At 40.9% G+C, this 15,130-nt stretch overlaps 1 protein-coding gene and 1 long non-coding RNA gene across 9 annotated transcripts in view; both read right to left on the bottom strand.

Annotated features, from left to right (window-relative positions):
- Nucleotides 1-5,781, bottom strand: part of ATL2 (atlastin GTPase 2) — a 64,661-nt gene extending 58,880 nt beyond the window's left edge. The window contains exons 1-2 of one of the 5 annotated variants that reach the window (XM_036931598.2): nucleotides 5,763-5,781; nucleotides 1,777-1,861 (exon numbers count right to left, since the gene is read on the bottom strand). Coding sequence is in view for 3 of the 5 variants with exons in the window: in XM_036931594.2 (XP_036787489.2) it covers nucleotides 4,821-4,938 (118 nt within the window). In the remaining 2 variants the exon portion in view is untranslated. Of the gene's footprint in view, nucleotides 1-1,776; nucleotides 1,862-4,285; nucleotides 4,774-4,820; nucleotides 4,994-5,762 lie in introns of those variants that run through there. The other 4 variants (XM_036931596.2, XM_036931594.2, XM_036931595.2 and 1 more) reach the window with 4 other exon arrangements.
- An 861-nt stretch (nucleotides 5,782-6,642) lies between these two features.
- LOC118935369 (uncharacterized) overlaps nucleotides 6,643-15,130 on the bottom strand; it is a 133,949-nt gene continuing 125,461 nt past the window's right edge. For 2 of the 4 annotated variants that reach the window (XR_008995878.1, XR_008995880.1), the window contains one exon: nucleotides 6,643-7,091. This is a non-coding gene — a long non-coding RNA (uncharacterized LOC118935369). The remainder of the gene's footprint in view (nucleotides 7,092-15,130) is intronic. The other 2 variants (XR_008995877.1, XR_008995879.1) reach the window with 1 other exon arrangement.

The raw sequence follows: 15,130 nt of genomic DNA, 5'->3' as shown, positions 1-15,130 counted from the left end.
GATTATTATCTATTTAACAATCAAAAAAGAAAAAAAAAAGACCTCTAAATTCGCAAGGTTATAGATACTACCCAAAAACAAGGAAAAAATTAGCTAGTACTAAAATCCAAGCCTCCATTCTAAATACATTCTGAAGGTCAGAAAAGTTCACAAAATTCAAATTAAGTCTTTAGTTAAAATAACTATGTTCTAATCACTACTCATGACTCTAGTATAAATGATTACATAAAGGAGAAAAAAAGCTTTTTATGGGATTCACAATGTGGTTTCAAGTCAATCATTTTTTTTTAGGCATTCTTACGCATAAGAGACGCAAGTTAGACTTTGCACATTTACTGTTTGAAAACCAATGCACTCTCTTTGGAAACTACCATGACCTTAGCTTAGGAAATTAATTCATACTGAATCCTATAATTGAAGACTGTTTTGCTACAAGATTAAGTGATTCTCAAAGATGCAAGTTTATTAAAATGAAGACAGCTGAGAAGCATGAATATATATTTTTATCTTATGAAAACTGAAGTCCTTTCAAGTCACCTATTTTAAGAATAAATTTTTAGTTCAAAGTCTCATCTTAAATAACCACATATTATAGTAATAATTACCATCGATGGAGTGTTTGCGTCTGAGTTAAGCGTTTTATCCCATTTAATACTCAGAATAACCCTTCTCATGAACACATTATCAACATTTTTCAGATAAAGTTAGAAATATACCACCACCCTTGCCCAAACTAAACCTCTCTCCACATTATAGAGAAAAAAAATTAGAAGAGATTTTCTGATTGCAAATATATATATAATAGCACAAGTAGTCAAACTGGCACATTCTTATGTACATATTACTGTGTCTTAAACACAGCTTTACAATTCACAAAACGCTTGTACTATCATCTCATTTTTTCCCATAACAGCCCTGATATGGATTATCAGTACTGTATGTGAGGGACTTCAAGGCTCAGAGAGTTTAAGTGAAGATACCCAGTTTTGATTCCTCATTCGCTTTCCACTACACTATCATGCTTCTCTATGATTAAAGAACACTGCCCCGCACAAAGTATTATGCAATGAAGAGTAGAAATGTGCTAGATTCCAGATAAGTATCTTTCATCAGTTACATATTTCACCAAGTTATCAGAGTTACTGGTTACTTTGATGCCAATCAGAGAAATACAATTTGTATGAATAATTTTTATTAAGCTCACCTGGTAGCAAGGGAGTCCCTTAGATTTTACTTACACTTGCCAAGACTAAACTCAAAGTCAGTCGGAAGTGCATACTATCTCCTTGGGGTAACAGATGATGTATAGTTCATTATTTAGCAGTTGTTTCTAAAGAGATACCATCGCTCCATAAAACAACTACCTTGTAGCCATTTGCCCCAGCGTAGGTAGTGAGGGTGGCTAGTTAAATACACATTTTTTAAAAATCTACCAAGTTTAGCAAACATATGTATACCCAAAGTTACCAATAATCTGAAAAATCATTTGTAAACTGTTATGTTGGCTTTGCACCTCTGAACACCTCATGCTTCTCAATGTCCATAATAAGCAAAATTGTCATAATTTGCTAATTCTTCTACTTATTTCTACAATATCTACCTTTTCCCTTCCTACTTTAAAATTTCCCACTCCACTTAGTGACTTGCCCTATCTTTAATTTTTAGCTGCCCCATCTTCTCATTAGTCTGATCTCAGACTTCATTCAATCAACAAGGTTTCACCCAGTTGTCTCTAATTATATGTGATAGCTTTCAATGAAGAAAAAAGGCCCGTACCTCTCTGGTGAGGAGCAGGAAGAACGTCTCTGAGTAATTTCTGTGACGGCACCCGAGTCACAATCACTCTGTCCAATGGCAGTAACTTAATTCCATCAAAGGAAGGTTTTAAGAAACAAAATCAAAGCAAGACAATTAAAGTGCTTTATAAAAATCAAATATCCTATTTTCAGGTTGTTGTTTTTCTGGCTATCCATTTTTTAAAGCTATAGAGAAAGCCCTTAACTATTCTGCATTTTGAGTGGTGGGGGAGAGCAAAGGATAAGAAACTTACATAACAAATTAAATAGGAGATAAAGTTCAGTTATTCTAGATTCACATCTGTCTTCCTTCCTTTAAATAATACCCAAGGAAGTAAATAACACACCTGGACTTTGGAACCCCCAAAGGGCTACACAATCAGAACACTATTACACTTTTTAAAAAGAAAAAAAATATTATTTCACCACACCCACCCAAGAAAACCTGTTTTTGTAAATCACCAACTCAAAAAAGTTTAACTTCTATTCCCATCCCTTATATCTCTGGCTCTTAATTTTCAGAGCCTTGCCAAACAGCTTTGCTGACAATTATGTATGTCTTAACAGGTCTTCCAACTGAGCACAATTTTCTTTTAATGTATCTTAATATGTCTTAAACTCCAGTATCAAACTAAGGTGAAAATCTTCCAGGTACTTTTAGCAGCTGCCTAATATCAGACGATGGAAATAGCACAATTTTGGAAAAGGTCTAACAATCACAAGAAAGTTACTTTCACTTGTGAATATTCAAAAACTATCCTAAAGTTAAAACACAGTGGCAAGTTAAAAACAAATCCCAAAATAGGTGCATTCCACTTAAGGCCAGAATCTCGTATTTAAGTAAGGGTTTATTTTCCCTATAATAAATACCCCTTCACTGTAAGGCAGCTCCTTCTTCTCCAAATAAACAATTCCAAAGAACTTCAAATCACTTTATTAAATAGATTTAACCACACCCACAGATTCCTATCATCCTGCAAAGTCATTAAAATATGTGTTAAGTGCTTTATAAAGATTCTACATTCCTAAAAGAGTTAATACATATCTTAAGAGACACAAAGCATCTTCCTAAAACTAAACTTCTAGAGTGGCACCTGACTCACCCCACAGCTCTTCACCATCCAGAAAGCAGAGGGAGACAGCTACTACACAATCAAAAATAGGTAAGTCCCTACTCATTCACAGCCTGTTTGCTCTTCCTCTAAACACAAATCCTACTAAGTTTATTTGGTTTCTAATGTAGTGCTGACTCAGCAAATTAGCAGAGAGAAACGCTGTTTTCGGCGGTCATTTGACAGGAAGGGCTATCAAGCGAAGGGCTAACGCCAGAAAGACAAAAACCTGTGAGTAGCAGGTAGGGCAGTTAATAAATGGAGAGCGGTATTTATCATGTCTTAGGACTAGCATCTCTTCTCTGCATCTGTGTACCTCAGCATAAAAACAATGTTCAGAACCATGACTAAGTCATAAAGCTATACTTCTCCTAGTAAGACAGATACATAAAACACCTTGAAACCACATCTAAAACACCTTAAAGTCCAAAAGAGCTAAATTAATCAGCATTAATCACTAGCTAAATTAATCGCTCCATCAGCATTCCAAAACAGCTAACTACTTGAGAATTCCAACCAGAAAGGTCTTAAGGCAAACCCTCTTTTGTCTGGTAGTATTTTTTTCTATGTAAACAGTTCTGTCAAGTGCATTGTATGGCAAGCAATAATAAAATAAGCTTTATTTCCTGTTCTTTCTCCCTTTGCAAAATTCCAGTTTGTCATCACCTCTGACATATGTTCAACACGTCCAAGAGCTACCATGAACGATGAAGTATGTTTCAACTTTTCTTTTAAAGTTGTTCTTTACGATTAAAATTTTTAAATGTTTTACGGTTCAACTCACAAAACCTTTATCAGATTGTGGAGAGACAGAAAACTGAAAAACACAAGTTCATATTTAGTACTTAATAAACTCTAATGTATGCCATGGCCATACTTACCTAACCGTAAGCCTTTGCTATTTAAAGCCTTTGAAAATTTTTATGCCTTCAAGTAACCATCAGAATTCTCAATCAGGATTTCACGCGTTCAATTCACACCACAGTGAAAGATCAAATGCTAAAATCCTCAAAATAGGGGTGTTAGGAGTGAGAGGGCCACACAACACTCCACTGCCAAGGCGAATGCGTCTTCGAGGGGGCAGGGGCACTCCTTGTACACAGACAGTAGGAGCTCACATTCAGCAAAACCGGGGAAGGATCAGGTGACTTCACACCAGACACTTTAAGTCTGATCGGGCCTTACTACGTCTGAGTGACTAGTAAACAGTTCATAACCCTCTGTTTGACAACTCAATCCGGACTTGCATCCCGGCCACACGCAACTCGCGCGAATGGGTTCGTGGGCCGAGGAGCCCCGGAGCTCGAGCGCCCCGGCACAGCCCTGGCCTGTGGACTGCAGTCCCCTCCGGAAAGGGTGGCTGGAGAGCTCTCCGACCTGGCAGCGAGGTGTCCGATCCCCCCGCGCGCTCCGCGTCCTCCTCCGCGGGGCCCATCATGCGCGGGCCCCTTCCTCCCTTTCCGCGCGAGAAACAGAGGGCAGTGCGTGCCCGCCGGGTGACAGGTAGCACCGCCACGTCCGAAGCTCTCCGGGTCCAAGCCGAGCCGCGCCGCAGCTGACCTCCCGGAGTCCGGGTCTGCGGCCCGGGCTCGAGGCCGCCCCCTCAGGTCGGGGCGGCCGCGGCGGGAGCCACGCTGCTGGCGGGCAGGCAGGGGGCCGGGCCCGGCACAGACGCGCGCGCCGCCCGCTCACCCGACAGCGGCAGGAGCCGCGGCCCGAGAACCGCCCTTCCAGGCAGCCGCCGCGGGAGCAAGGGGCGCGGCGGGGTCTAGGCCCGGCGGCCGGACGCGGCAGCAGGAGAGGGGAGCGAAGCCAGGCGCGGACGACGACCCCGCCGCTTGCGGCTGGTGCCCGCGAGTCCGAGCGGCCCGCTCCGCAGCGCCCCCGCGGCCCCCGCCCCTCTGGCCCGCACCTAGGAAGGTCGTGGACGAGACGTGGTTAACCCCGCTGCTTGGGTCGCTGGTCCGCCGCCGGCGCCGCAGGTCCTGGTGTGCCTGCTGTCTCCGCGCTGCCTCGTCCCCCTCCGCCATCTTGTACCGATTTAAAATTAACTCCCCACTGACGTAAAACGCCGCCGCCGCTTTATCAACCTCCCGGGAGCCGGCGAAGCGCCGGCGGGTCCTAGCGCCGCCCCTGCCCTGGCCTCCTTGTCCTCCCCACGCCCTCTTGAGCCCCGCCCCCTGGCCCCCTCGCTCCGCCTCCGCCCTGCCCGCCAGCCTGCCTGCGGGCTGCCGAGCTTTCCTGGCCTTCCACTTCGGGGAGGAATTGGGCGGCGCCTTCACCGCCGCGGTCTCACCCCCACCGCCCTGAGCTCAGTACCACACCTCCTTCGCGCCGGGCCAGTCTGTGTAAACTCACACGTGCCCTCCGGAAAACTAAGTCCCTCCTTCCCAATTCAGTAACCCAATTCTCTACAGCTCTTCTCCGTGACCGATGACTCGTGCCCTACACGTGAGGTTGCTTTCGCACTCCTTTCCTCCTCTGCTTTTTACCCCCACCTCCATCTCCACGGCTCTTCTCCTACCCTCTTCCCAAGCCTTTGCTCGTGCCCTGTTTTTTCCCTCTTGATCGTAACTCGCGCTAGTAGCTGATGCTGCTTCCCCTGCGGAGACCATCCTATGATTCGCAATAGCTCCCATCTTATGAGACCCTCCCCTGTCTTAGCTCCGAGCAGGACCTTGCAGGGGTAAGCCAGAAAGGATCCTAATCAGAGTAAGAATTGTAACAAGTCCTTTCTTAACCTTGATGAACCTTCTCGTGAGGCTCCAGTAGTATAAAGGTCGCTTTTAAAAATAGCAGCCTGTGGGGGCATCTGTGAAACACGGTTCCCATTCTTTCATACTTTTTACATTACCAGCTTTCGTTACAAAATCCTTTTCTTTGGTAAAGACGGGTGTCCAGTTGTCCAAATCATTGCCTTGTCCAGGTCTTCTCAAGAGTCTAAAATTCACAGCCTGTCATCCTGCATGATCTGTAGAAAAGCATTGGTCATTGACGCTTACAGGGTGCCATTCTAGAGGGGGTTTTTGATGAGCTGTTTGTTTATTCATCTGTTTTTGGTCTTCGTGGAAAGAGATTTGGAGCTCCCCCTAGACTTCCTGCATCCTGGTTTAATGCCCCTGGGGCAGCCTAACGCCCAAGCCATAAACCTTGCTTGATGGTAGACTTCCTTTCATCGTAATCAGCCTGTGCAGCATATACGTAATATTGCCCAGTTTCCTTTATGCAAGGTACCATCTTGTGCATGGGAGAAGATGCAAAAATGAGCATTTTTGCCATCAAAGACTAAACTTCCAGTTAGAATTAGCAGTTAACTTAGCACTGACCACAACCTACCTGGGACCCCCAGAAAGTTAAGGCTGCACTGCTGGCCAATAGACTTCCTAACTAGTGTCCTTGCTGCTTTTAGACATGGTCTATCTCATAGGCTGCCCCTACAATGCCCTGGATAGATCTGTATCTCCTGACTCCAAGGAGTGTAGAGAAGCCACGTGCATTTACAGACTAGGGTTTGAGCACTGTCCCCTCAATCCTTGTGTTTAAAAGCCCTTTCTCCCGTTTTCTCTAGTCACCTATCCCTCTTCAATTTCTCATCACAGTGAAACCTCAGTGTCACTGCGGACTTCTCCCAGCCCCTCTCTCCCTTCTACACCCATTACTGGCCCTTGTGAAGTCATTTCTGAACTTCTGAGTTTCTCCAGCTCCCCTCCTCTCCACCCCCTCAGCCTCCCTTTTGATTCAGGCACCATCATCTCCCACTAGACTTATTGAAACTTACTGCTGTTCACCCTTTTGTGGATCCCCCAAACAGCCACTGGCTTGAGTTTTCTTAGATACAAATCTGTTCACGTAATTTTTCTGCTCAGGATAAAGTCCACTCTTCAGAATAGTTGTCAATGTCTCTTCTGATTTGAGCCCTGCCGGTGTACCAAACCTCATTTTTCATTACTTTCATCATTTATTCCTTCATTCTTTCATTTAACAAATGAATTTTGACACTGTTGTGTGTGCTGAATAGACAAGACAGACAAAATCGGTTGCCTTGCTTTTTGTTTCTTTCCATACCCCACGCAGATCTCTCCACAAGAAAGTCAGCTCCAGAAGCTCAAAGATCTGTCTTGTTCAGGATATACCTCCAGCTCCTAATTCAGTACCTACTGCATAGCAGGGTCTCAAAAAATATCTGTGGAATGAATTAATGAATGGGTTATAATTCTGATTCTACCACTGATTCACCTAATGTTTCTAAACTTCCATGTCCTCATTTTTTATAAATGACTATGTAACAGGATTCTTATGGGATCAAATCAACGTATTGAGAGCATTTTCTTGACTGTAAAATAGCTAACATGTACAGAATGTTCCCTGTTTCAGGGATGGTTCAATGTACTTTACATATGTTAAGACATTTCACCCTTATAACAATTCTAACAGGAAAATGTTATTCTATTCTTACAGATGGAAAAACGAAGGCACCAACGTAAAAAGCTTGCCTATGTGCAGGACTAGCATTTGGGTCCAGAGCTTATGCTCATATCTATTGTAATAGTGGTTAGCTTATAGACTGTCAACCCCTGGAGGTCAGACTCCATAGCTTATCCACAGCAGGTACTGTGGGATTGTGCCTTCAGTTAATGCAAATTATATTAAATTTAGTTAGTGTAAATTGTATTAAAAGCCATTTCTGACAAATAAACAACTTCAAAGATTTTTAAATCCTGTTAATAAATGGGCAAAAGATACCCACAAACAATTCACAAAAAGAGTTATAAAAATGAACCTTAAACATACAAAAAAATGTTGTTTCACTTGTGATAAAAGAAATGCAAATTAAAACAACACTGAGGCACCATTTCTCACCCATCAGATTGACAAAAATTCAAAAGCTTATGATTGCACTCTGTTGGCAAGGATGTGGGGAAAACAGGCACTCTCACAGAGAATATAAAATGGTACAACCCCTATGCAAAAGGAATTTGGCAATACCCAACAAACGTCATTTGCATTTACACTTTGACCTGCCAACCTCACTTCCAGGCATTAACCCTGAAGATACAACACCAATAATGGAAAAAATACACCTTCACAAGTTCATTTACTGCAGCATTATTTGCAGTTCCAAAATACTGGAAACTAAATATCCAAGCATAGGTGATTGGTTAAATAATATTATTTACCACTTAATAAGTAAATGATAAATACCCATGATGGAGCACTTTATAGCTGTAAAAAAAGAAAAGAAAAGAATAGGAAGATCTCTATGAACTGATATGGAGTGATTTCCCAAGACATATTCTTAAGCAGAAAAAACAAACTGCCAAAGACACTATATGGCATGCTGTCTTTTGTGTGAGAGGGAAGAAAACATACATAAATCTGCTAATCTGTTCAAAAAGAAATTCAGGTTAAACATGAACAATGAAATTTGTTGCCTCCAAGGAATGGGGGTAAGGAGAATAAGAAGGAATACAGAATGGAGTGACACTTCCCCGAGTGTACTTTTTGTATAGTATTGACTTTTGGCAATATGTTCCACGTGATCAAAAAGTAAAACATCAGCAAGGATGGGAAGAAGATACTAAAACTGAAAGCAAATGAAACAAATGATAGTAACAATATTTAAATGAATAACATAACCATACTGAAGAGGGGAATAAAAGAGAGTCAAGTATATTTACAAACATAGTATTGGACTATCAATATTTCTCAGTCTTGGTCAGGGTTGGGGCAGAACAAACAAATCCTGAATTCTCTTTAGTAGGCTGTATTTGTAGAGGTATGGGCAATGTAATTCCATTATAGATTACCTATTTTAGATGTACTATAAGAACTGAACAAATGAGTAAATGTGTTGATATTGTTGAGAGCCAGGGTTCTGAATGGGGAAGAAAAGACAGAAATAATTAAAAGGGGAAGGCAAGATGATTCCCATAGGATAGATTGAATAGGAGGTATTGATATGAACCAGAGATTTCTAAAATGTGTGTATGCAAGTGTGTAAATATGCACGTATATATGTGCATATGTACAGATGTGCACATGTGCATATAAATGCATTTATTTCCTAGCTCTGTTCACAGAAAAGTCCTATAAGCAAAGACACCAAGGTAGCAATGATCATACCTAGTACCTAGTCTTGGTTTCTAATACCATTCCCTACTAAAAGGAACCAGGAGTCCAGGAAGAAACCACTGGTTCCAGAGCTGGAGCAAGGGGGTATAAGGTGAGCCATAAGCATCAGTTTTGTGGCAGAAATTAAGGAAGTACTCAAAAATATCATGGGGCATGTCAAACAGACACAGAAGGAGCTTCTGGTGGCCAAATTTGGAACAATTTGAGCTCCTAAACAAAGACAATAATGAATTATAGATCTTTAGGAAAATAAGAGTCTATGAGTCTCTACAAACAATAAATTAGATAGATGGATAGATGAAATAGATAACAGGGACATGATAGAGATAGATAGGCAGATAGATAGATAGATAATAGATACAGATGTGAAGGGAGGACCCTTGTTTACAGTAGAAGACCAAGGGTTCACTGGCAAATGTGGAGACAGTGCTAGAGTTGGAGAGTCATCATTTGTAACTATGATAGCAAAGATTGATTCAGACAAGAATCATCAATGGATGCTAAATCGAGGGGAGAAGATTTGAAGAAGAGCAGAATATTTGCATGTCAACATTTCTCTCCACACTTACTTATTAATTGCAAGGGAAAAAATGGAAACCATACCATGCAGAAATTAGACACCACCCTTGACTAGGTGATTAAAATTAGTATCACCAGTGATGAGGCAGATCACTGATGGGCATCATGTGTTTACAGATGATACCCTAAGAGGAACACAGCATCACTTATGTAGCATGTCAGTCTGGAATGAAACTAACTATGAAGGAAACTAAGACAAACCTCAAACAAGAAACATTCCATTAAAAAAACAAAAGAGGGGGATGTATTCTTCAAAAGCATCAATGCCACAACAGACAAGAGAAGGCTGTGGGAATGTTCTAGATTAAAGGAGGCTAAAGACACCAAACAACTAATTGCAATATCTGATCCTAGACTGGATCCTGTACTGAAGAAGGACAATGATCTAAAGGACGTGGTTGAGTCAATTGACAAAACTGGAACACAGATGGTAGATTAAATTATCATTATCAGTACGAAATTTATAAAAGTATATTCTTATTTTTATAAAATACATAATCTAGTATCTTAGGGTGAAAGGCCAGGATGTATGAAACTTCCTCTCAGATAGTTTAGAAAAACATTACTGAGAAAGAAAGGAGAAGGGAGAGAGAGAGAAAGCAAATGGGGCAAAATGTTAACAACAGTGAATCAAGATAAAGAGTACATAGCTGGTCAATGTTTTATTCTTATTCTTGAAACTTTTCTATAATTTTGAAAGTATTACTAAAATTAAATTTTGTTTTAGTTTAAAAATGTAATTTTTAAAAGAACTGTTTCTTTTAAAGAACAAAACATCTTTTTGATTGAATCAATCAAAACTTATACTCTATGTATTTGTATGCAGTTATTAAAAATAACCATTATTAGCCATGTAGCAATTAGGAAAATTTTTCTAATGTCAAGCAGGAAAAAAGTTCATTACAACCATATCAAGACATGTGTGGACATAAAAAAAACTGGAAGGAGATAAAGGAAGGTATAGGATGATATGAGAGTCATATTTATTCTCTATTTTGTGTATTTTCTGGAGAGCTGCGATACTGTCTATAATTTTTTAAATTATTTTGCAAGTGGGTCATTTGGGCATCTAACAAATTTCTGTGATAGAGGATAGAAGAGGCCTAGATTTCAGGAGGAAGAATTTAAGTTAGACATTCTAATGTCCACAACTTCCTTCCTGAAAGAAATCTTAGAAAACAATGGCGCAAGTTAGTAAAACTAGAAAATTTTTAAACAGGGCAACTAATGATCTAGAGTCTCTCAAAGTCTATTTCTGATTTACAATTGGTTCCTTTTATATAGACTACTGCTAAAATATCTTGGGATATTCTTCACAGTTTATGTCTCTCGAACAGAAGGAAAACTCAGCATATTCTCCAACCACACAGTCCAAATGTCCCAGATGATTCTGGTTTCAGACATAATCTCCCATTATGTATGAAATCACGCATTTAGATGTATGGTTATGAAAATGTCATCACTACTCTCTAGGTCTACCTCCCATAATGGAGGTCTATAGCCATACCACCCTGAACATGCCCAATCTTGTCTGATCTCTGAAGCAAAGCAAGGCCTGACCTGATTAGTACTTGGATGGGAAAACTGGAGAACTTGCTTTCTCATCTGCCCTATTCTTCCTAATAATCACTTTTCCTTTTTCCTCACAGGAGCTCTGGAAATTGCTTAATGTCCCTGAAAAGTCAGAAAGGAAGAATTACGTTGATTTCTGGAGAAGCCGCACACTCAATCCAAATAAATTTAAGCTGAATCAGGATTTTCTAGTCATCACACAAAACTAAGGAAATTACCATTTCCATGTTCTTTGCAATATTCTTAGGGTAACTAAGGTTCTAGTTCTGGGACCTGAACTACCACCACAATGCAGAGAATGATTTCTCCACACACACCCCTTCATATCAGTGGTAGGCTCTTTGTCATTAATTGCATCTTGTTTATGTCTTTGTGACACAAGTTTGAAAAGCTCACTTTGTCAGGACATTTTCTGTTTTGATGGCCTGAAGAATATAGTAGTAAAAAAAAAAGACAGAAAAGAAAGCTTTAAAAGGATTATTCCACAAAGATTTACACACTAAAAAATTGCCAAGACACATGGAAATAAACAGTTCACAAACAGGACAGCATAGACCATTTGCTAAATTAAAGTTAATATTGTCAACAAAAACAGCTACTGAAGTCCATACCAACCCATGACATTTCAAGGTGAGAAATCACTTTCTACTGGGTAATGTAGGCATTCTTCTGGAAGATTCCAAATGTCTTGGATGTAACCAAGCCCTTATGGTTTCCCTCACTCGGCCTTGACTTTTGAAGAATCCAGTTCCATCACTCTGGGACACTCCCCAATTTCCTTTTTGTTTCCTTTCTTTTCCTTCAATATGCTTTTCTCTTTTTGGTATTGCGATCTTGACCCTCCCACCCACTCCCTCCCCAGTCTGTGGTTACTGTGGCTGAATCAAGATGAGTCAAACCCTTACTTAAAACAAAAAAAGGAGGGAGGAGGGTTCCCAGAGAAAAGGCAATGATTCTTAAGACAACCTTCCACTGTAGTACCTCAGGGACACAGTCTTTCTTTCTGAGTCTTCTATGGAAGGAAAACACAGGGTACCAAGTGTATGAGTACTGACCCTCCTACCTTTTAAACTTTCATGGAAAAGGTGAAAGACGGAAGGACTGTTCCTCTCAGTAAGAGGTAGAGATTTAGACATCCATTAGTGGAGACTGTTCCCTTGATTTAGGGGACATCAGGTGGATGGGGCAGGATTAGGGTAGGAAAACAGGTAAACAAATATAGTGGCCACAACAGAAAAGGTGTTGACTATTGGATATAAAGTATTGAACCTATGGCAAAAATGAGATATATTGCTCTCTGAGAATGAAAAAAGTTGTCTGTGTTGGAGCAACTGCATCTCTGTAGACCTTGTTAACTTTTCAGGGATGTGTTTTCTAGAAGTAGACTGGAAGCTATACCGTGCTCGCAAACTACTGGTCTTTCATGCAAAGATGTGTGCTTTCTTGAGCAATAATGACTGACAGAAGATGAATGAGACATTGCTCTGAGACTACTTGGATTTCTGGGCACAGGCAGAATTGCTTCATGGCCCAGCTGACAAAAGAAGAACAAGGCTGGGGAACTGGCCTGTGGTCTTGCAGCAATGGGAAAACTAGGAAACAGTGAGATTGACCCAATCACTGGCACATCTAGGTGGACTGCAGGCTCCTCTCACTGGGTAGTGGTCCCTGATTAATCCAATTGGCTAACAAACTGACTTGCCACACATGAGGCTCTCAAAGAAAACATTTTGAGGGAAGGACCAGATAGGACATCTTTTGCAAAGAAATAGGGAAATCAAGACTTGCTGCTGGAGTAGAGGTGGACAAAATAGAGACTCTGGCTTATTGATTGGCAGGGAGATTTTATTTATATCCAAAGCTGATGAGCCAGCATTGTTGGGTTACAGTCTCTAAGAGAGATCAAATCAAGAACATCAAGGATTCCTCGGGGCTAGTACTTGTAGGAGCCTGGACATGGGTGAATGCCTCTCTGACACAACCATATTTGCCTCATATTGAGAATTACGGGCATCTTGAAAGGCAGTTGCTCCATATGGAACACTGTGGACAGATGGGTTTCCATCTGGGCTTGCTGCTTAATATTAAGTGTCCATCTTTCTCTAGAGCAAGGGACATCTGTCCCTCATGAATGAAAGAGGGAAATAATGACCCCTCCAACCCATATTGATCCAAGAAAAAATGACTGGAATACATTAACCTCAGTGTGGCTTAGTAAAAGAACACCAACTCTGGAGTTCAGACCCCAGCTCTGCTGCTGGGTTTTATGACCTTGTATAAGTTAATTAGCCTTTCTGACACTCAGTTTTCTTTGCTCTAAAATAAAGGTCTCTTCCTAGCATTTTTGTCATGATTACAGATAATGTAGATAAAGTGTTTAGCCTGGTGGCTGGCACATGGCAATAAATGATAGTCATCATAATTACTGCTCCAATGAAGCAGCTCTTTCAAGTCCAAGAAGAGATTGAAAAGAAGGAGCATAATTAATAATAATAATAATACCTATTCATAATTTCATTTGATCTATAAAATACCTCTATGAGGCAAGGATTACTGGCATCATTGACCTTTACAGAAGAAACCTGGGCATCAGAAGGTTACATAATTGTTCAAAGCCTCATGACTAGTAAATTCAAGAGCTGAGATTGACATGCAGTTCTGTCTACCCCAGAGCCTACGTTCTTAACCATGTGTTTCTGGATCACACACTGGTCTTGAGGCCAGGCACTGAAAACTCTTTAATCATAAGCCACATATTCTGACCAGTAAGTAGCTGGAAACACCTTCTGAATGTCCATGAGACAGCTGGGGTAGAGGCAGACCCTGCGCAAAGTCCAGGCTAAATGCACCCATGAGGCATCATGACCAACTCCTAGACGCAGCGGGAGCATCTATTTGATGACTGACCTCTATGGGATTCATAGGTATCTTGTAGTCACTAAAATGGTTTAGCAGTGGGAGCAACGAAATTCCCAATCCATAAACTGAACTTGCTTGAGTACATTTGGAAAAGTAGATAGAGACTGGTTTTTAAATTAAGATCAGCATATAAAAGAACACTGGCAGGAACTCTTTAGGACCCATATCATATTCTATAACACTTTTTCAAAAATAACGAGGACTGAGTGTAGCCACCATGATACTGAAAATGTGCTTGTAGCTTGAAGCAAACTGCCATGTGCTTTAACTCCTCTGAGAACAGTGTAGTAAATGATAGCCACCCCAAACACCTTATCTGGGCACACCTAACTTCCTCCCGTCCCCGCCCCCGCCCTCAGGAATGCCTTTGAAGTCAGTGGGAAATCCGCGTTTCACAGAAGGAACTGCATATCTTAGCTTCTTTTAAGATTAAGACAATATCTACATTGGCCTTATTACAATTCACATGTTTTATTTGTAACTGCAGAGCAACCCCTTTCTATTTTACACCCAAGCTTAATTCCAGAATTAAGCTTCCAGAAACTGGCTGGCTAGTTGGCAGGCAGAACACTCCACCATGACAATGCCCTTAGAATTAATTGTCCTTGTAACCTGCTTAGTCCTTAGATTCACTGCCACTAGAGTAGTGTCATCATTATATTCTAACAGTTAAATCTGCACTTTGCTTCAAATGCTTTCCCCAGCCCCGTGCTGCTTCTCATTTCCCTCAATATTCTTGGGGGTCTGTCTTCATGTATAAATGCTCAGAATGTGAGTTCCTTCTTTCTATTTCCCACAACAGTTCTTTGCTTAAGCTGAGATAATGCCATTGTCACCTGATCTGCCTGGCAAATATTTTTATCTTCCAAGCTTGTCCGATCACCCTCCAAGAAGGTGAGATATCATAAGACACAATGAAGTGATTGTTATTTTTAAGACACTATGCTTTGGAGTTATTTGTTATGTAGCAATAGATAACCAGAACACATGCACATGGCATAATATCAATGCATAAACATA

Source organism: Manis pentadactyla, chromosome 2 (genome assembly GCF_030020395.1).
Source record: "Manis pentadactyla isolate mManPen7 chromosome 2, mManPen7.hap1, whole genome shotgun sequence".
NCBI classification, from domain to species: domain Eukaryota; kingdom Metazoa; phylum Chordata; class Mammalia; order Pholidota; family Manidae; genus Manis; species Manis pentadactyla.
The sequence above is the reverse complement of the archived record's forward strand: the minus strand, read 5'-3'. Positions and strand labels throughout refer to the sequence as shown.